Source organism: Nothobranchius furzeri, chromosome 7, assembly GCF_043380555.1.
Source record: "Nothobranchius furzeri strain GRZ-AD chromosome 7, NfurGRZ-RIMD1, whole genome shotgun sequence".
NCBI classification, from domain to species: Eukaryota; Metazoa; Chordata; class Actinopteri; order Cyprinodontiformes; family Nothobranchiidae; genus Nothobranchius; species Nothobranchius furzeri.
Window position 1 is genome coordinate 74,868,784 of NC_091747.1, and position 21,819 is coordinate 74,890,602.

The 21,819-nt window shown below is 43.8% G+C and overlaps 1 protein-coding gene across 2 annotated transcripts in view; it reads right to left on the reverse strand.

Moving 5' to 3' along the window:
• plppr2b (phospholipid phosphatase related 2b) overlaps window positions 1-21,498 on the reverse strand; it is a 79,214-nt gene extending 57,716 nt beyond the window's left edge. The window contains exons 1-2 of one of the 2 annotated variants that reach the window (XM_054751654.2): window positions 21,004-21,498; window positions 12,775-12,885 (exon numbers count right to left, since the gene is read on the reverse strand). In XM_054751654.2, coding sequence (XP_054607629.1) covers window positions 12,775-12,885 — 111 coding nt within the window. In that variant the 5' untranslated portion in view covers window positions 21,004-21,498. The remainder of the gene's footprint in view (window positions 1-12,774; window positions 12,886-21,003) is intronic. The other variant, XM_054751655.2, reaches the window with a different exon arrangement.
• Between the last annotated feature and the right edge of the window lie 321 nt (window positions 21,499-21,819).

Genomic DNA, 21,819 nt, shown 5'->3' on the forward strand with positions numbered 1-21,819 from the left:
CAGACAGATGCTGTGGAAACCCGTCCTACCCCCCCCCCCCCCCCCCCCCCACACACACACACACACACACACACACCCAGCCTTCGGACTGTGGACTTCCACCTAGCGAGGTCATCAATCTGCAGGAACTCAAATGTGCTCTGCGCTCCTCCAACCTCCCTCCCTCCTGTGGATACAGCTGGCTGAGCGCCACACAGGGCTGCTTCCCCCCCCCCCCCCCCCCCGCATCCCTATCAGAGCCTCATGTTTTTTTGCATAGTAAAGCTACGCCCTGCCGGGAGTAAAGCCTGATTTATGCTTCTCCGTCTGCGTCAGTGCGGAGACACGCAACGCCATTATCCGTCCTTGTGAAGGGATCCGGCAGGCACACAAGTACGTACGGAGTCGAGCCCACCTGTTTAAACATCTGTCGAACGAGACGGATTACGCAAGCTTGTGATTGGTCAGGACGCCGCTGTTGTTTACAGCGCCGCCATTGCAAAGAGAGCCGAGGATAACTAGCGGCAGACACGGAGCAGCTTGAAGAATACCTCGCGAAAAAACTATAAAAATATGAACGTTTAATTCGCCCGTGACTGGAGGAGTGAAAAGATGCGCAGCAAGCGTTTTATTTGTGGACAGAAATGACAGGAAACGTGGGTTTAGAGGTGGGGAGCGCATGAAGAGGTGGGAGGATGAGAGACAAATATGTCCGTGTTAAAAGTCTCTTATATACACAAAAAACACAATATAAACACACGATCTTGGACCGATACATGACAGGATACCACAGAACAGCGCTACGCCCTCTGTTGTCCTGCCGGGCAATTGCTTTGCAACACTCTCCAGGAGACGGAGAAGTATGAGAGCAAAACGCTTCCGTCAATCCGTGCGTGTCTGTCCCTTGCGGAGCTGACGGAGAAGCATAAACCAGGCTTAACTCTGGTATGCCTTTTTTGCCCTCCCCCAATCTAACCTCCCTTTTCATCTTGTTAAGGTAGCGCGACTCATGTTGCGAAGGACCACAGTCACCAATTCTTGTCATGTGTCTTGCCCATGTATGTGTGATCTCTGAATTGTGTGTACTGAAACTCATTTTCATTTCTCTGTATGTCTTGCACATGTGGTAGAATTGACAATAAAACTGACTTTGACTTTTTGACTTTGAGCATCGATAAACATGTTTTAAAGTTATTACTTATATGCTCATTACCTGTGTATTTATTTGTTGGGTTTTACATTTGTCTAGATCAAAGAAGGTAAATATGGAGTGGTGTATCCCCCTTCGATGATGTGAACAGAAACCTTCCAGAAGGAGGACACCAGAAGATATCCTAATCAGATGCTCCACTGTTCAGCTCTCAGTGACTGAGCCTGGCCCCCTGTGGTTGATGCTCACTTCTGCCACTTTAGTCCAGGATCTTGCTTTTTGATTTTAATCCATGTTTTATAACCAAAGGGAAGTGTCGGATCATAGACACACTAGAACATCTAGATCTTTGCTTTTTGGTCCAGCTCTTTCTTTACAAAAACAAAACAGGAAGTCACTCTGATTCCTCAGACAAAGCCCCAGCCCATCAGTAAATCTCTTTCTGTTCCACTAGAACTTGTGAACACGATACTTGAATTTCTCAGCAAACCACCCAAAGCAGCCGAGACCATTTTTCTCTCCATACTACGTCGTAAGATCGGGTCCGTGAACACAACAAGCATGATCAAAGATACGGGACAGCCACGGACAAGTCCAGTTTGCTCCAGAACTCAGATAGGAGACTGCACACACAGCTCTTACTTTGGTCACACAGAAAGCAGATAGTGTTTAAAAGTTCTCAGTCTTGTTTCATCACAAAGCTCAGAAACAACAGCGGGGAAAGGCGGCGCCTTAACAGGCAGCTCTATTTAAAAAGCTCCCTCCTGCGAGGATCATTTCTATTTCTAACGAGATCACCTGGCCTCGGCACTGCAGCTCCTTTTTGGTACCTGCAGATTACAAGAACCTGCATCACGCTGAGATATGTGGTGTTCCTCATCCTTATCCTGCCTACCCTTAAGCAGGTGGGAAGCAGCCGGGCTAACAAGTGTTTCAAACCTCCACCCAGAGTGCTGGGAAGTCCCAGTGCAGCGCTGGAGCAGGCAGGTGCTATTCAGAGAGATAATGAGGAGGCAAACAGAAGGAAATCATGTGAAGATGAACCGGTGCCGTTTCTTTGAGGAGGTGGGGGTGTTAAAGGAGGAGAGGGAGGAATAAAAATAACCTCTTGAGCAATTTTTATGACTGAGCATAAAACACCGACTCCAGAAAATGAATTAGAGTGATGTTAATCAGAAACCTGATAAGCTCCCAGGTTATTATCTAATAGAGCCTTTATTGGCGTGTGTGTGATGGTAATGACAGATGAATGAGCATAAATATATCACTGCAAGGTTAAAGCAAAACCAGCTGCAAATTCATTATTTCACAGAGACACAAGGAGTTTCTTTATAGCTGAAGGGAGCCTGGAGATGCAGCAGGAGGTAAATGAGTAAAGGGACACTAAAGGGACGCAAAAGGGACACTAAAGGGATGCAAAAGGGACACTAAAGGGACGCAAAAGGGACACTAAAGGGACACGATGCAGCTGCTCAGAGACACTGACAACACACTTTAGCTGGACTGTTTTTGGCTTCAAAAAAACAAAAAGCTGTTTGAAATGACATCTAAATCTAAATAATTGAATTTATTTATAATGAAAAGTGCAGAGGTGTGAAACAGCGCAGGTGTTGTGAGTTGGCCTGGGACAGCAGGTCTCAGTCCACACCTGCTGATGTCATCAGGGACCAACAGCAGGGTTCATCACCTGTCTGAGACTCAAACTGCTTTCCCATCTGCTTCAATCACCATCTGTTGCAGCTAGAACCAAAACCATCCACGTGTAACTGGGTTTTCAACGGCCAGTGGACAGTCTGGTATCATGGTGGGTCTGCTCAACCATTGGAGGAGAAGCCATGTGACATCACACTTATGGGCCTTTTCCATCACCCAAACTGGCATGGAATGGGAAGGATCGGGTCGCTAATTTTTCTGTTCCGATTGTAAAACTGGTCCAGACAACCAACCCGGACCGCGCCAGTCTTTTTGGGCTTCCTTCTGTTGTAGGTCCAGGAATTCCTGGAGCGGTACGGTTAGGGTGGAGCAACAACACAGTCCACTGATTGGTTGACAGAAATACGTCACTACTTGCAAAAGGAAACAAACAGAGTTCCATTGTTTGTATTTTCGTTAGCTGTACATAAAAGTGAAAAAATTGCAGCAAGTGCTGGTCACCTTCAGAGTTCTGCACATTTCTCACCTTCATCGTGAATCCACAGGAGGAGCCGGATAGATTGGTAGCCGAAGAATCAGGGTGGATGTTGGCTCAGTGTCAGGCCAAGATGAAGACATTAAAGCCCAATCTAGCTAATAGTTAAGGACACAAACAGCCAGAGTGGAAGTTTTTTCGGATGGGAGAATTACACGGAGTTGCTACGATGTGCTGGATGCTATTTATAGCTGAGGCTTTAACCCCGCCTACTGACGTGATTGCCCAAACTGCGATCAAAACGCTCGTCTGAAAATTCCAGACCCATACCGTAACACACCGGTCCAAAGATAACCAGACCGGACTTTTTCAGACCTGGTGATGGAAAAGAGCTATTAGGTCAGGTGACTACAGGAGAAGATCTAAGGTCTAAGAGAAAAGTAAAAGCAATAAAAGGTACCAACACTCTCCAACAGGATTGGTCCTCTACTCAAAATCCTGCTGGATTGAAAGCCTTAGATGTCTTCTGCCCCCTGGTGGAGAATTTAATTTTGCTGGTTGCAAGTGCCAATTTTATTTACATTTTAATTATTTTGTAACAAAATTACACTGTAAAATATTATAATGTTCATATTAACAACAATTAGATACATTAGTACAAATCTGAGTGAATTACTATTTTCGATCTAGTCTGATAGTTCAGCTCAGCTGTCAGTAGAAACATGATTTTAGGTTTTTGTTGATCGTTTTAGGTTTGCTACTTTTGCTTTCTGGCCTGAGTCATGCATTCACCCTCGTCTCTAATGTTCTGAATGTCAATAATAAACAAACCTGAATCTGAATTAAGGATTTCCTACATTTTTAATGCTAGAATTGAGTGAATGTATTACTGTCCTTTCACACAGTAATGAAAACGCAAAAATAAACGAACGGAGTGTTTTGTTCTTTAGAATTAACAGACACTAATAATCCATTAGCACAAGTATTTAGACCTTTTACGTTCCCTGGTGACCTCTGCAGCACTTAGCTTTAATCGAGGGTCCTTGGACTGTCTGTGCTGCTTCAGTTCAAACCCAATTATTTTGTCCCAAACCGGCCTGTACTGGTTAATCGTTCATGTCAGAAGGAGATTTGTGTAAGGTGTTTGAAGACCAATGAGACACGACTACATCGTGGCTTAGTTTGGGTGAAGGGAAATGAAAGCTCCAGCAGCATTTAGGCAGCAACAATCCATCTGTTCAGTTTCTTCCCAGAAGATAAATTTTATTTTAAAAATTACACGTATTCATCCAGAGGCGCTACAGGGGGGTCAGGTGCCAAGGCCACTCTCTGTGGTCAACCCAAAGCAAAAGCTGCGTCTACGTCAAGTCAAAAGGTGAGTAGGAGTCCACCAGAGCTGGTTCTGGTCTCCAGTCCTGCCTGTGGTGTTCATGAACAAGAAAAGGTGTAGCTGTGGAGAGCAGAACATCTGGTTTGGGAATCTCAGGGTCTCCTCGCTGCTTGATGCAGACGTGTTGCTGCACTGAAGCAGTTCACAGCCTTGTGTGAATCAGGAGGAATGAGACTAAGGCCCTGTCCACACGTAGCCGGGGATCTCAAGTGGTGCTCGCTGCAGAACCACAAAGGCGGAGCTGCACCAGAAGGTGGAGCTGCACCAGAGTCAGCCCCGCCCATTCCAGAATCAGCCCCGCCCATTCTATCAGAGTCAGTCCAATTCCTTCCAGTTGTCAGACTTGATAGCATTCTGGAACCAAAGAGGGTGTTATAGCTAAAAAATGCAAGATTGAGGACGGAGTTGAGAAGTGAATTGAACAATTTTTGTAAAAGTTCCATATAATTAAAAATCTAACTTTTGGAACTTTTAATCATGTTATATTGTCATTTCCTCATAAGAAACACGCCAAAGCCATTTTTGGCCTCATTCATGCATTTTCTTCCCATCTCAGCTTCAATTTGGTCTCCTCCCCCGAAGAGGGTCTGGTCTTGGTTCTCAAATCTGGATATTCTGTGAATTTTCTGACAAATTATTCCTGAAATGACTTCTACTGAGACACCGTGAGAAAAATCATACATCCCATCTACAAAGACACACCAAATAGTATAATAAAATGTAACGCCATCTACTTTTACCATATGTGGTGGTGTAGTGGTTATGGTGTCAGGTAGACATGTAGTTTTGCGCAGGTTCGCCTCCCAGCAGAGGAAATGTTCTATAATATTTTTTCCTCATTTCTAGCTACACTTGCCAGTACTATGTTTACAACAATTTATTGGTATGCCGTTTAACATATAATGACTAATGTGTTTTTTTATTTATTCTTTCGTTTATTTAGCCAGTGTGAGTCCATCTGTGAGCAGAGTTTCAACTAAAATGCTGTTTAGAAACGACCAAATTCAAAGAACTTTTAGAGACATAAATATTTTGCTGAAAATGAACATTAGAACTAAAATATGAACAAATTAAATGTTTCAGCTGGCTGAATAGATTGTTGCCGACCCCACCGAGAATCGAACCAGCATCAGCTGAGGGGAAAGCAAAACTTATGTCATACAATCTTACCACTAGACTAGCAGAACCCACATGGTGAGGAAAGTACATGCTCTTATAGAGGAGTTTTGTTAGAGCCGTTGTGGACAGATATTCGCTACGAGAAACCTTTTTATTTCGGGATAAATTCAGACTTTGTCATGTAGCAAGTTATATTTATCTTGTTTAATTGGAGCATAAAACATAGCATTAACGACTGAAAAATAGAAACAGCCGTAATTCATGTGGGTCAAGTTAGTTTGCGATAAAGTTGAAAACAAAAACGGAAGTCAGTGGGCTAGGCTGAGTTTGCGTGAATGGGCGGGGCTGACTCTGGTGCAGCTCCACCTTATGGTGCAGCTCCGCCTTTGTAGTTCTGCAGCGAGCACCCTCTCGGGGATCTGCCAAAACGTAGATGTTTTTCTACGTTTTGGCCTGTCATCCACACGAAAACTGAGTTTTTTCACATGAAAACGGATCTTTTTAAAAGCTCCGGCCAAAGTGAAGATCTGCGTTTTCTCTGTTTTGGGTGTCTGCGTGTGGACAGACAAAACCGGTGTTTTAAGGTCCGCAACGTCACTTTCCGCGACAAAAAAATGCTGACATCACGTGTGCGACCTGTCTTTACACTAGCCGACAGCATGGATGCCCTCAGAGCTGCGCTCGCTTTATCAATTGTCCAAGCGCTTTTTGCTTGTTTGTTTTTGCAAGCGGAATTACTGCTCCTTGCGGAAGACCACAGACGAAGGACGAGGTTAAGAACGGGGGAAGTACTGCCGCCTACAGGTCTGGCATGTCCTTAACAACGTATTTATCCGGGTACGTGTGGACAGAGTTTGTTTTTTAAACGAGGTGGTGTGGATGCAAGTTTTTGGAGGGGCGGATATTCGTTTAAAAAAACCCGGCTACGTGTGGACTAGGCCTCAGCTCCTCCAAATCTGAGTCATTGGTTCTTGATCAGGAAAAAGGCGGGACGTTCCCTTGCGGTTGCATCCACTGTCCTGCATATTTTAGAAGGTTCTCTGCTTCAACACACCAGATTTTAATCAGCATGTGATTAACAGGCTTCTGGAGAGCTTCACGAGCTGCTGAACAGGTGCGTCAATCATTGAATCAGGTGTGCTGGAGCAGAGGAACAGCTTAAACATGAGACACTGTTTAACCACTGATCTACAGCGGCGAGGTTTCTGCTCAAAAAAGAGAGTGAGCCAAAAGGCAAATCTCTCGGTCGGTTTAAACATTCCTTCCCTCCCCTGGTCCTGACACTTGGGCAGAAAACCAATATTAGTAGCCTCCATGCTCAGCGATATTGTGAGGAGCTCCATCATCTAAGGGGAGTTTGGAGTGAAAATGCTGCTCCTCCTCAACAAAAAGGAGACAATTTTGGTGGTTCAGGCATCTGATAGATCCCGTCTGATATCCTCCATCTAGAGTTAAATCCAGATGTGCCTGGAGGGATTACATCCTCTCTGGCCTGGGAACACATTGGGATGTTTATCATTATATGTGTGAATTGATTTAGCCTTTGGAGATAAATAAAGCAAGCTGACTCTAATCCATGCGTTATAACACACACATCCAAGCCTTAGAACTACCGGGAAAGTGAAAATGATCAGACAACATTTGTCATTATGCAGCAAGCTCCTCAAAACAATCTTTGCTATTTTGGTGTGAGGAAATTATTTTAAAAACTAAAATCTGTTTAATACTACTCAAAATGAAGACATTAAAACAAAAATGCCACAAACCAAAGAACGGTTCGGTTAAATAATTTATTCAAGTTTGATTTTTTGTAATTTTTTTTTAGAAACAAGGGGATATGAGATTTTGAGGACTTTTTTTTGAGGCATGGGATGATCTTTCTTTGGTGATTGTGGTGGTGGGGGTGTGGGGGTGTGGGGGGGACAAAAATTCACAGATTTATTTTTTGTCACAACAACAGGAAACAAGCAAATAAAGTAGTCACAACGCTTCACAATCAACAAACGAAGAAGAAAAGGGATTTTTTATAGCATTTGTCAAGATAAATATCACAAGATGCTTCAGTATGGATTAAATGATTATTTAAAAAAAGATACAAATGTACAAATTCTAAATTAAGATAACAAAAAGAAAACAAACATGAAAAAGCAAGCAGAAGAGCCTGAAAAACAGAGAATTGATAGAAACAGCAGCACAAAGAGAAGATGGTGAGGAAGAATCAATCAAGCAGCTTGAACAAGTGAGTCTTCAGTTGCTTTTTAAAGGAGACCACTGAGTCCACTGATCTCAGGCTCAGGGGGAGAGAGTTCCAGAGTCTGGGGGCCACAGCAGCAAATGATCTGTCACCTTTGACCTTCAGCCTGGTGCTGCACAACCAGTAGGCTTTGATCACTGGACCTCAGGGACCTGCTGGGGGTGTAGGGACTAAGAAGATCACCAATGTAAGATGGTGCTTGTCCATGTAAGGCCCTAAAAACTCCAATTTCCAAAATACACATTTGTAACGATAGCAACTTTCCAAAATAAATGCTAAATAATTGTATAAAAAAGTGGAAATCTAAACAAATGAATTACATTTTAAACCCACTGAGGAATGTATCAATATAACTGGTTATAAAAGACCTGGGAATAAATAGAAGCAGTGAGAATCATCACAGACTTCATAAGCTGCAAATCTGACTTCTAATTTGATCTGAAGCTGAGCAGCCTGTTTATTTTAAAGCAATCACTAAACTATGGAAGAGGAAAGAGAGAGGAGCGAGGAGGAGGAAGCTCATCTGATCAGGGTGAGTGAAGCCGCTGACACACACACACACACACACACACACACACACACACACACACACACACACACACACACACACTGAATCTACATCATCTAGCACTGAGCAATAACAATTATCATTTCTACGATCACTACAGCTGATGCCTCACTACGAGCGCTGCGGTTCTGTGAAATCCTCTCAAACAGCCACTTTTTGTGATTCAGCTTCAGAACAGACTCTCACAGCGGGCCTGTCTGACCCTGATCGCACCGCTTCTGAGCAAACGCCCTCCCACCCACCACTGTCAGGAAGCTGTTCCATCAGAAACCTGACTTCAGAAAGAGGACGGTGCCTCCGTGTCTGGCCATGAGCAGCCACCTGTGTGGTTTTCAGCTCTGACAGCAACAGAATCGAGCGTGCACGGGGAGGGAGAAAGACTTATCAGCTCTCTATAAAGCTGTCTTCACTCCCAGGCTGCTAAAAGCCAAAGAGTACATGTTTAGATCGGGGGGGGTAAAACAATCACAGAGGAGCAGAAGATACAGATGAGCAACATGAGGGGTGTGAAAGGAGGGATTACCACAGAGATGGAAGGAGTGATGAAGGGAGTGTGGGACAGGAAAAGGGCCGCGATCATCCAGCAGATAAAAGGAACAGCAGATGGTGACAAAGAACCAGATTGTAACGAGAGAGGGAATCAGCATCAGGATCAGAGCAGGAGGACCAGGACTTGGTGTTTGAATGGAGCACAAATAGGTAATGAGATGCTAATGTAGCAACAAAGGATAGAGTGCCCTCTGGGGAGAGCTATGCCACAGCGAGCTGCTTTTGCACGAGAACAGTCCAGGGAGGAATTTCATTTTAAAATGCCCTTCATTAAACCGCAGCGACGCACGCAGATTCATCAAAGGTGCACGTGCAGCAATGGAAGCCGAGCCGGATTCTCTTCACCCCCACCTCAGGCTGAGTTCCAGCAAACACAAGCACACTCAGAGACAGCAGAATGACAAAAGAGGCACTATCTCTCTTTAGCGTTCAGTCTGGGACGTGAGATAAACACGAGGCCTGGAGAGGACAGAATGGAAGCAGGAACCAAACAGAAATCAGGAAACGTGTGGAAACCGGACAGAAGTGTTGAGGAGCAAGGAGACCCTGCAACAGAAAACAGGCCTTCTGCGTGGGTGGAGGAGGAGGAGAGGAGAGGAGGTTTTACATAAGAGGGAATAATGAAGAGATGTGGTGCAAATGATGTAATTACTCCAGTGAATGCGTGCTGGAGAAAAGAGATGCCAGGAACACGCGAAAAGGGAGCTTGGGGTGCACTCAAGAGCATCAAAGAGAATTCTGTAGGAGGGGAGGAGTTCGTTCTGGGTGTGCAAAGCTGTGTGTCGTCATGTCTTTGTGTTCGGAAGGTTCTGCTACGATGCAGGTGTGTGCTGGACAAAGCTGCGATGCGGTTGACCAGAGATCTCAAAAATAAAGACGTCGTGGCTTGAAAAATGTCCTCAAAAGCTTTCGTGGATTTAATCGCAAATGAATGACCTGTTGTTTTTAATCACCTGGTAAAACAAGTGCAATACATCAGGCCCTGTCCACATGTAGCCGGGGATCTGCCAAAACGTAGATATTTTTCTACGTTTTGGCCTGTCATCCACACGAAAACGGAGTTTTTTCACACGAAAACGGATCTTTTTAAAAACTCCGGCCAAAGTGAAGATCTGCGTTTTCTCCGTTTTGGGTGTCTGCGTGTGGACAGACAAAACCGGAGTTTAAAGGTCCGCAACGTCACTTTCCGCGACAAAAAATGCTGACATCACGTGTGCGACCTGTGTTTACACTAGCCGACAGCATGGATGCCCTCAGAGCTGCGCTCGCTTTATCAATTGTCCAAGCGCTTTTTGCTTGTTTGTTTTTGCAAGCGGAATTACTGCTCCTTGCGGAAGACCACAGACGAAGGACGAGGTTAAGAATGGGGGAGGTACTGCCGCCTACAGGTCTGGCATGTCCTTAACAGCGTATTTATCCGGGTACATGTGGACAGAGTTTGTTTTTAAAACGCGGTGGTGTGGATGCAAGTTTTTGGAGGGGCGGATATTCGTTTTCAAAAAAACCCGGCTACGTGTGGACTAGGCCTCAGACTAATGCATCAACACCTCGCTGGTTTTCTTAACTTCCTGCCTGTTAGAAGCTGAGGAGAAGGATGTTGAAACCTGAAAAAAGTTCATTAGGTTGTCTGTTAGCGGGACAAATAATAAAAGAATGAGTAGAACCACAGCTGTTTGTGGAGGAAGTGTGTTTATCCCTGGATGTTACAAACTCAGCTTAAGATCGCATCTTAAAGGAACATCGTTGAAGAGTTTTACAGTGAAAAAAACAACTAAAGTGTTTAATATCTCAGCCATGTTGGAAGGAAGGTGACAATGAAACTGATTTCCTTGTCAGCCATTTTGTCTTCTTTTAAAAAGGCTAAAGAGGGACGCGGTCTTTGTTTACAATTTGTGAGCTTGCATGGTTGCGGAGTCCGCGCCAAGCTAACGCTGCAGCACTGGCATTTGTAACTGGACACCGGCTAGCTGAAAGCAGCATTGTTTTCTAAAGTAAACAGGAGCGACCCAGAAGTTATTTCTTGTACCCCTAAGAAGCCACACCATTTTTTAGTTTTACTGTAATAGCAACTAAAGATAAGCTAACTCTGAGCTAGCAATGCCAACAATGAATTAGAAATCAATATTCGGCTCTAAATATATCTCAGGCTACTTTTTCAACAACTCGACATCACAGTGAACTGCATTTATCTACTTATAAAATTGTGTAAAACTCATTTTCTCTCATCTTCTAGAATGTTCTGGCGCTGATTCCTAACTGGAAAGAGTCATGAAACTCGCATAATGGCAGTGTGTTTGAAAATGGAATGTAGTACCCATCTTTGACCACAAGATGTCCTTCTATCTTCATTCTTACATTGTGAACCTTTAAAATACGAATGTTTCCACCTCGCTGACAGGATAAAACGCTGAAAGTACATTTTAGAAATTGTGTGTGGATTCTTATAATGTCAAAACTGATCCAATGCATTAGAAACCAATTCAATTTCATTCAATTCATTTTAGTTAATTTATTTTGCACCAAGTCCCAACAAGTCATCTCAAATCACTTCCCAAAGTAAACATTCCAACATTCCAATGCTCTAGCTTTCATCTAAAGACAGCAGTATTACTTCTGAAGGCTTTAACAGTATTAACATCAGTTGGATAAAACATAACAAGCTAAAGTATGATGTATTAATTTAGCACGAACAGATGGAAACATAATGATAAGGTTTTTTAGAGTCAGTTGACGATGAAGCGAATCCAGAGTAGCTTTTCCCAAAACCAGTGTTTTTTCACAGGGATCTGTGTTTACCCGACTTTGTCCTATTATCAGAAACATTTCCATATCTCTCTCCAGCTCTCTCTGTTGCCTCCAGGCTTCACATTCAGTTGCAAAATCTACATTTCTGAGCTTTAATCATCTTCGTGCACCACTTTCATCAACGTTAACCCTGAACACCTCAGTTCTGTCAAGGGTGTCATCGATCGACGTTTTCAGCAACGCTGCAGAGCAGCTCAATGACAACAACAACAACAACGCTAGCTCATCTCGTTCTATCACTGTTACAGCTCAGAGAGCTTGGAGCACATTAGCTGTGGGACGGGTTAATTGGGTTTCTGAACCTAATTAGGCCAATTAATATGGAAAGTCTGCTAAGGCCACGAGGTCTCCACCGGGTCATTTCAGGATTACACAGACAAGATGAAGAGTCGTGGGAAGAGAAAGGAGCAGGAGCTGGTGGGTAAAAAGGTCGCTGGAGAGGGCCTTGGTGATGGATTCCTTCAACATCCGATTAAATGTTATCACTAAGTGATTCACTGGCTGAGGGTAATTACCCATTTGTGACAATTTATCCAAATCAATCGTTGCTTTTGGGAGTTGGCGAATTGAAAACAGAGCCTGCCAATTCGTGCAATTTTCCAGCTGACAGTGATTCTGGTTAATCCACCATGAGAAACGCATGAAAGGACGGGGGAGAAATGGGAGGGAATGCAAAATGTTCTTTCACATTTTCATTTCGATATTAACCTCTTAAAGGTTTCTCACAGCTGTTTCTGCACTCATTAGATCTTTGGTCGTTAGACTCAGCATGATGCTCTGCAGTGGGAGTTGAGTCTGATCGGCTGAAAATCATTTCCGCTGGACAACTCACCTCCACAAAGAGGAAACAGGGAACAATGTAGGTGCTGGTCTTCATCTGGCCTCGGACTGCAGGAAGGTTCCTCATTGGTCTTCTCTGTACCGACTGCTGGCGGTCAATCATCTGCGGGAGGAAATATTTAACATGAAGAATCTGTTTAGATTTGATGTTTGTGTGGGTAAAAGGTCATTTTAAGTACATTTTATTTACATAGCACTGATCACAAACATAGAATCACAAAGTGCTTCACATAGATGAAAACTAAATAAAACATAAAATCATAATGATCTCAAAACAGAAATAGATTAACATCAGAAAAAAATAAAGTCATACAATTACAAAATGTCATAAACAAATGCACGAAAAAGCAGCTTTAAATAAAAGGGTCTTTAGCTGTTTTTTAAAAGTGTCCAGACTAATACTACGTGAGGGTAAAGGAAGATCACTCCAAAGTCAGAGTGCAACAGTCTGGAAGGAGCGATCACCTCGACTTTTATATCTGGCCTTTGGAACTTCTAGAAGGTTCTGGTGGGTCAGCACATTCTCACTCCCAGCGTTTCAAAAACAAACGCTTGGTCAGCCACCCTACGCGTCAGACACCTGACGCCAAAAGGGCCCTTTTTCGTCACTCATGTGCGAAAAGGGTTTTCCCCTTATTTGACTGCAGATCCCAATGCAGCGTACAACTGACGTGATGGGATGTCCACAGCCTGGGCACCAAACAAGCTCATTGTACCTCACCCTAACCTTATCCTCTTATTTAACCTTCCCCTCACCCCTATCCTAACCTTAACCATCTTGCTAGCTAACACTTTAGTGATGTGTCGGTCGCTCTAAAAGCCAGCTCTATGAAGTAAACTGAGGGAGCCGCCTTGTCATTGGTCGGGTTTGGACCGAGGCAAGGCGAGGGGGAGGTTTCAACTACCAAGGTGGAGGTTAAAGGTAGAGGGTATTTGTAACCTCCCCCTCGCCAGATGGTATGTTCTAACGTTCCCCTTGGGCGGCAAATACGAAAATTCACAGTCAGAATGCATGGGAAACAAACACTTGATCACAGTGAGAGTAACGTTTTAGGTAGCAAGAGGGTTAAGGTTAGGATGAGGGTGAGGGGAAGGTTATAAATAGCAAAACGGTAAGGTTTAGGTGCGGTTAAATGAGCTGGTTCGGTGCCGCATCAGCAGACATCCCATCATGTCAGTTTTACGCTGCATTGGGATCTGCAGTCAGAAAAGGGAGAAACCCCTTTTTGCACATAAGTAACGAAAAAGGGCACTTTTGGTGTCAAGGATCTGACATGGAGAGTGGCTGACCAAGCGTTTGTTTTTGACGCGCTGGGAGTGAGAATGTGTTGGGTGAGTGGACCTGAGGTCACTAACATAGGGAGGAGCTTGACCATGTAGAGCCCTGAAAGTTATAGTCAGGACTCTAAAATTAACTCTAAAGTTAACAGGTAACCAGTGCAGAGACATTAGAATAGGAGTGATGTGTGCTCTTCTGTTTGCTCCAGTTAGGAGCCTCGCTGCAGAGTTGTGGACCAACTGAAGGCGGTCAAGGGCTTTTTTTGTTAAAACATGTGAGGAGTGTGTTACAGTAATCTAGACGGGAGGAGATAAAGGCATGGAGAACCATTTCAAGTTCATGTTTTAACACTAACCTTCATAGTTTGAAGATATTTCTTAAGTGATGAAAACAGTTTCGGACCAATGTTTTTGAGTGGCCTTCAAAGGACATTGATTGGTCAAAAACAACACCCAAATTCCTTAAGTTTGTATTGACAGCAGAGGATAAATGACCAAGTTTTAGATTAATCAGGGGAACCATGCTCTCAGAGGATTTCATTCATTCATTCAGTCTTTTCAGAGTTCAACTGAAGGAAGTTATCTTCTAGCCAGCTGGTGATAGCTGATAGACACTTCAGCAATTCAGCTGAATATCATCTGCATATAGGTGATAAGAGACATTATGAAAAGAGTCAAGTATCTGTCCAAGAGGGTGCATGTACAGCAGAAACAAGAGTGGACCCAAAACAGAGCCTTGGGATACCCCACAAAACTGATCGGTAGAATCTGACATGATTTGGTTTACACAGACATTGTAACTTCTGTTAGAAAGGTACGATCTAAACCAGTCTAGCACAGTTCCAGAGATCCCCACCGAGTCACCAAGTCTGTTAGTTAGTGATCAACGGTGTCAAAAGCTTTAGAAAGATCTAACAATACTAACACAGTGAACTCCCCGTTGTCTGCAGCCATCATGATAACACTGGAAAATTTAAGCAAAGCTGTTTCTGTTGAATGCTTTTTATGAAAACCAGGCTGGAATTAATCCAAACTGTTGTGTAGTTCCAGAAAAGTAATCAGTTGGAATCAACGTTTCCAATATTTTAGAGATAAGGGGTAATTTAGAAAAGGGTCTGTAATTTTTAGGCTGAGATCAGTCCAATCTTGGTTTCTTAAAAACGGGTTCAACAACTGCATGTTTGAAAACAGATGGTACAGAGCCAGATTGTACAGATAAATTAATAAAATCTACAATGCATGGGCCAATTTGGTCAAATATCCTGACAAACAAGGTAGTAGGAACGAAATCAACAGGTTGTGGCTTTTTTCAGACTCCCAAAAGAAAATTATCACTGTAAACACACATTTTGTCTTTACAGAGGCTACCCATGTCTGATATAAATATCTAAATTACACAAATGTGACTGTAGAGAAGATGTTCTTACATTTAATTAGAACCCATAGAATGTGAAATATCATGAAATATGAAATATCACCTTAATGGATCTTTGAGTAAATTTTACCAGAAGATCAGATCTTTTTATTGCAGGAATTGAGCAACACTTCGTATCAACTCCAAGAAAGAGAGAGAGTCAGGTTTAAAAAGTTAAAAGATTTATTTCCAAAAAAATTAAACAAGACTAACTTTAAACACTATGTGATGAACTAAGGTGGAGTAAGACTGAGGATGGTGTGTGTGTGAAATATGTTCAGAACCAGCAAATCCAGAGAAACGATTAGTTCTGATGGGAGTGAAATGGTGTTTCGCTCTAAGCTTTGGTTTGGAGATTATAACACACATTGAGACGCCATCTGTCGGTCTACGCACCCCAACGGAAGTCCCCGTTTAGATCACGAGGTGTCGAGGTCCAGCTTGGACCATGTCTGGAACCGAAGACTGTAGCAAAGCCGCAATTGCCAACCAGTCCCGTCTTGAGATACTCCCAAGTCACGACAGTTTTATTGGCATCTAGCGAGACCCTGAAGGGTCGTGATGGTTCAGCTTTTATTCTGAAGGAACCGTTGCAGCAAGTGGAACATGCAACAGATTAAATCCAGCTTGTCGTTAGGTTATTTCGGCTTTAAGAGGAAAGTTACGGATTGGTCACTCTGATTACTTCTCTAGAACGCTTTGAACTGAAGTTAAGATGACGTGGGGCATAGTTTTATAATTTGGATGTTTGATTTACTGTCAAATCAGAATTTGCCAACAAAAGGGGATTATACAAGCACCAACAAAACCACGCCTTACGTCAGATCTGGAAGGCTCTGATTGGATCAGAAACAAAGGAATGTGAAGGGTCAAACTCTGGTAGCCGGTGATGGTTGTACCCCATGTGCAGCAGTACCGGGACCAGAGTGAATAGGGTGTGTATGGGGAGCATGAGTGGATGTCCGGCGTGCATTTTTGTAAGTCTTTGGTTGTATGTGCATGTGTGAGCATGAGGGAGGGAGTGTGTGACTGTGTTTGTGTATGACTGTATATGTCAGGTGGGGCCTTTGACTCCTCCCCTCTCCTGGGACTTCTTTTGATGATATAGATCTTCGTCCCCCCTCCCCCTGCTACACCTGGTGTGGGGTGGGGTGCCTTGGTCTGCCTGAGTGTTCGTGGCTCCCGGGTCAGGGGGTTTAAGATTTTTGGCGTCTGCCTGATCAATCCCGGTGGCGGCCTGGTGGGGTCTGGGTCCCTGGGCTCTGCTGAGTCCCCAGCGGGGGTGGTCGCCCCTGGGTCCTGGGTCGCTGGGTCGCTGGGTTCCGGGCTCGGCCGGCTAGGGGGTGGGAGGCTGCGGGCGGGCCTGAGGGCTTGCCGCTGATGTCTCCCGGGACTCTGCCGGCTGCTGGTTGTGGCCCCCCGAGGCGATCCTCTGTGCCTCTCGAGGGGGGCGGGGGCCTTTCTGGTTGCAGTCTCCTTGGGGTTCCTGTGTTCTGGGGCAGCGCCTGGATCTCTGGGACTTGGAGCTCCCCCCGTCTCCTACGCATCTTTGGGGGGTGGATCTGTGATCCCTCACACTCTCTGTTGGACGCTCCTATAGAGAAACCTTACATAAACAAGCGCGTGTACACACACAGGTGCTCACATGGTGCTCTCATAAGTATGGACTTAGGCACGTTCAACACTTGTCTCAAGGCTGTCGTTGCCACTAAATGCACTATGATTTATTATCGTGTGACTGTTCGATTAAACAATGTTGATTATATATTTCTTCATCAAGTTGACGCAGTGATAGCTAGCTCTTGTTGTATTGTTGTTGTGTCCCATTTTTTTTCTCTTGCTTTTTTCTTGTCTCTTTCTGCAGGTCTAGAAGCAGACTCTTGTTCATTATTGTTTGTTTTTGTGGAACCCCACCCCCTTCCACCCTCTCTCCCCACCTTTTGTCTTTTCCTTTCTCTTTCACCTCTGACCGTGTCTGGTCGGAATTACAAATCATTTAAAAACAATAACAATAAAGTTTTAAGTATCAGGAGTGACATTAAAAGCAGACGCTTTGATGCTCCACCTGAGAGTAAATCTGTAAGGCTTGTCACCAGCATTCAGACATCAATTGTGTTTGCTTCACAGCCAGACAGGACACGGTAAAAAAAAAAAAAAAAAAGAAACAAAGGAATGTGTCATGTGACTTTAGCCTTACGTGTGATCAGTCTAGTATAAGTATTTAAAGTTATATTACTTATTATATGCTATCATAGGATTATAATATCACGTAATTAATATTCTTATTTCACAACTTGATTGAACATTAGCTTCACATTGTTATTTGGACTAACAAAGTTATTTAATTATTATTTAACAGAGTTCTTGGTCTTCTTTCATCTTTCTTGTGCTGTCCGAGGAAGCTACAGTTTAGATAAGACCAGAGAGCATGAGTGGCCTTGGCCCATATCTTGTAGATTAGGCTTGTGTCAGAAACGTGTGTTTCTGTTTGGGCAGAGCAAATAGAGCAGGGCCTTTAGGTCAGAAATGGACAATTCATCACGCTACTTGACAAAGAAGTAAAAACAAGAAATCTGCAAGAAGACAAACACATTTTTACATCTTGTTGTTGCATCAGTTGGGGTAGATGTGGCTCTTTTTGATAAACCTCCCAGAGAACACGAGCGCCATGAGAATGGCCACTCCAGTTCTTCCAGCATTTAAAAGAACACGTCTATTCTCCACATGTCTGCCCAAAATCCTCAAAGAGGGAATCCTTTCATGACAGAAATAAAAAGTACAAAAAATAAGATTTTTCCTGCAAACGCACACCTACGTTTGAATATACACACACAAACATGCAAAGATGCATTCTGTATGATACACACACATGCATGTACGCAGGAATCAAACTGGGAGGCAATGAAAAGAGTGAAGAGGGAAATGAGGCTGAAAGGAGGAGAAGTAGAGTGGAAACAGACGAGTGATGATCAAAAACAAAAGCCTGACAGACGGAGATGAGAGAGACAACGCCGTGATGCTGACGTTTGGAGACGGTTCAGAACTGTGGCAGACAAAAGCCAGCAGAGTCAGCAATGGGACGTAATTGTGATTGGAGCAAAACAGGTAGAAGTTAAAAAAACTGCTCCTGGAAGGGGAAGAGAAGAAGGAGAAAAAGCAAAAGTTACAGTAACAAGAGGAGGGCTCTCTCGCATGCAACTGGCTCAACTCCAACTAAATTATGCCAGATTTTATGTTCAGCAAAACCTCAACAGGCTTTTGAATGCTTCCTTTTTGATTAAAACAGCGAAAGCATTTGTTCAGAGCTGAGAACTTTGTTGTCTTCATGCAATCTCTCATGGAGCTAACCCCCGGAAGCTTCTGTAGAACCGATTCCTTCTGAGAGCGGTTGGTTTTGTGCTCGGATATCACGCCTTTCTCACTCCTCCTCAACCACAATTATCTCCACAACTTTACCGCTGATGGTGTCTTCTCAGCCCTTTCCCCCAATCAGCGGCTGTTACGGGTGAAGTGGTAGAGTCCACTTGACAAGTTCTGGCCTATAATCAGACGTGTGGAGATAAAAATCACAGAAGAAGAGCTGCAGTTCTGATGACACAAGTGTGGAGAATACTAGGGATGCCAATACCAATACCAGTATCGGTATCGGTAAAAGTTAACCGATACCAGGAACCGATACCAATGCAGTTGCTTGAAAATGACTTCACTGTAACTTGTCATTTCTGTTCACCTAATATTTTAGTTTTGTGATGATTTCCATTCATATACTTTACTTTTTATCTAGCTCACAGTCTTTTCCTGTTGAAAGCAGAGAAGAAAATAAAATCTGTTTTCCAAATCATTGCATTTTTTTGTGTGGTGGAAGTATTGGTATCGGTAATTGGCATCGGCGAGTACTCAGATCCAAGTATCGGTATGGTATCAGTTTGGAAAAAAGAGGTATTGGTGCATCCCTAGAGAATACCTTTATGGTTGTTTGAAAACAGGAAATACGGCTGAAATATGGAGAATAATATAGCGCATGTAATGACCTGCCTGCTTATATCAAATTAGATTAATAACTGAAATTATTAGAAAAATAACTAAAAAGAGGTTTTAGAATGAAAATCCTGTAACATTCTTACCTTACAATACCTAAAATACTAAATGTTTACCCTACATTATGATTTAACCCTTACCTCATCAAACAAACTGCAAAAATGCAACTTTGTCTTTGTGTTGACATTAAAGATTTAATTGACACATATTCAGAGAAAATCTACTGAAAACATGAATCTAATAGAAATTCTGACGTATCTTACAAAAGCTTCCGGAATGGTGACTAAAATTGTGATGGAAATGAAATCTCCCCAGACATTTCTCCACCAGTGTGTAAATTGTGTGCAGTGAGTGACTGATGGCTTCATTTTTAATTATATTGATTCAGATTGGCCCTCCCAGAGCTGTCAGGGACCGCGTTCTTCAGCTTCAGCCGTCTGTCGAAATAGGAGGCTGGTTCACGAGCTGTTAAAAATACACAAACCGCTTCATAAAGCAAACTTCTCACACACGTGTGTTTATGATGTGCACACACTACAATGTGTTGCATAGTCACACTACTAGTAACTATTGCTGCAGAATTTCAGTTTGAGCATATGCTGCAGAGATTGTGTGTTTTAAAGTGAATCACGGCTCAGGGAAACACAATAAAGGAAGAATCTGTAGGACAGTTTATGGCAGCAGATTAAAGCATCTGTACGTGCACACACACACACACACACACACTGTGAGCTGTAAATACAGTTCTTATTCTTTTGTGGTCCCTGTGTGTTCCAAACCAGTGAAACGCAATCAGGCAGAAATCCTGCCGTGACTGATTGTGTGTTGTGTTGCTGTCCGTGTTGGTCATTATGATGTGCATCCTTGAGTCTCGCATCCCGGCAACCAGACTCCGTGTGTGACACACGAACTGTTCATTTAGGCAGTCTTTCAGTATTTAGATTAGATGTGACTACAGCAAGTGTTGCCACAGAGAGGATACTTTTAGAAGAGATGGTGTGTGTGTGCGTGTGTGTGTGTGTGTGTGTGTGTGCGTGCGTGCGTGCGTGTGTGTGTGTGTGCGTGCGTGTGTGTGTGTGTGTGCGTGCGTGCGTGCGTGTGTGTGTGTGTGTGTGTATGTATGTGTGTGAGTTGGAGGAAGAAGAGAGAGAGAGAGAGAGAGAGAGAGAGAGAGAGAGAGAGAGAGAGAGAGAGAGAGAGAGAGAGAGAGAGAGAGGTAAGAGAGGAGGAGGTAGAAAGACATCCTATTACAGTCAGGAATGCCTGCTGCACTGCTCCTCAGGTTCAAATATGTGGGTCACACACACACACACACACACACACACACACACACACACACACACACACACACACGCACACGCGCACACACACACACACACACACACACACACACACACACACACACACACACACACACACACACACACACACACACACACACACACTTGTAAGGGTAAAGACGGAGTAATAGGTAGTTTGGAAAAGTCTCACCTTAAATGTGCTGCAGGACAGCGTCGGTTTTCCTGGGAAGTCTATTCAGAGGGTTTGCTCCTGCAGTGAAGTGGCATTCTGTGGTTTGGTTGTCTCCTCTTCGTTTCTTTCTCTTTCCCCTTTCTTGTCTCTTTCAAAGCATAACCGCCCCTCACTTCCGCCGCTCCGCCACTCATCAGCCCTCGGTGCTGAGTGTGAATAGAGAGAGAGAGGGATGGAGAACTCGACCGCTGCCTGGCAGCCAGCTTCCAGCCAGACTGGTCTATATCTGTCTTCGCTCTTCTGCTCGGTCGCTAAGCTAAATATGATGATCTTCAGCAGCACTTCAAGGCTAATTAGTCAAGTGATGGGATCCACTGGCTTGGTGATGCAGACTGTTCAGAGCAGTTGCCGGTGGATATGAGGAGAGGAGGAGGGGGGAAGGAGGAGAAGGGGAAAAAAAAGTGTATGTGCATCTGTGTGTGTTGTGAAGAAGAAGAGAGGCAAAGAGTAAAGGGAAGAAGAGGGAATCTGAGAGAGAGAGAGAGAGAGAGAGAGAGAGAGAGAGAGAGAGAGAGAGAGAGAGAGAGAGAGAGAAACTAAGCATAAACGAGTTAGAATTTGTGTATTGGGAGGAGGGTGTGTGTGTGTGTGTGTGTGTGTGTGTGTGTGTGTGTGTGTGTGTGTGTGTGTGTGTGTGTGTGTGTGTGTGTGTGTGTGTGTGTGTGTGTGTGTGATTATAAGATGATGGAAAGCCAGGAGAGAAAGAGACCTGAATCAGATCAGTGCTGCGTGTCTGAGTGGCTCTGTGAGCACCTGGTCTCCATCCTCCACATG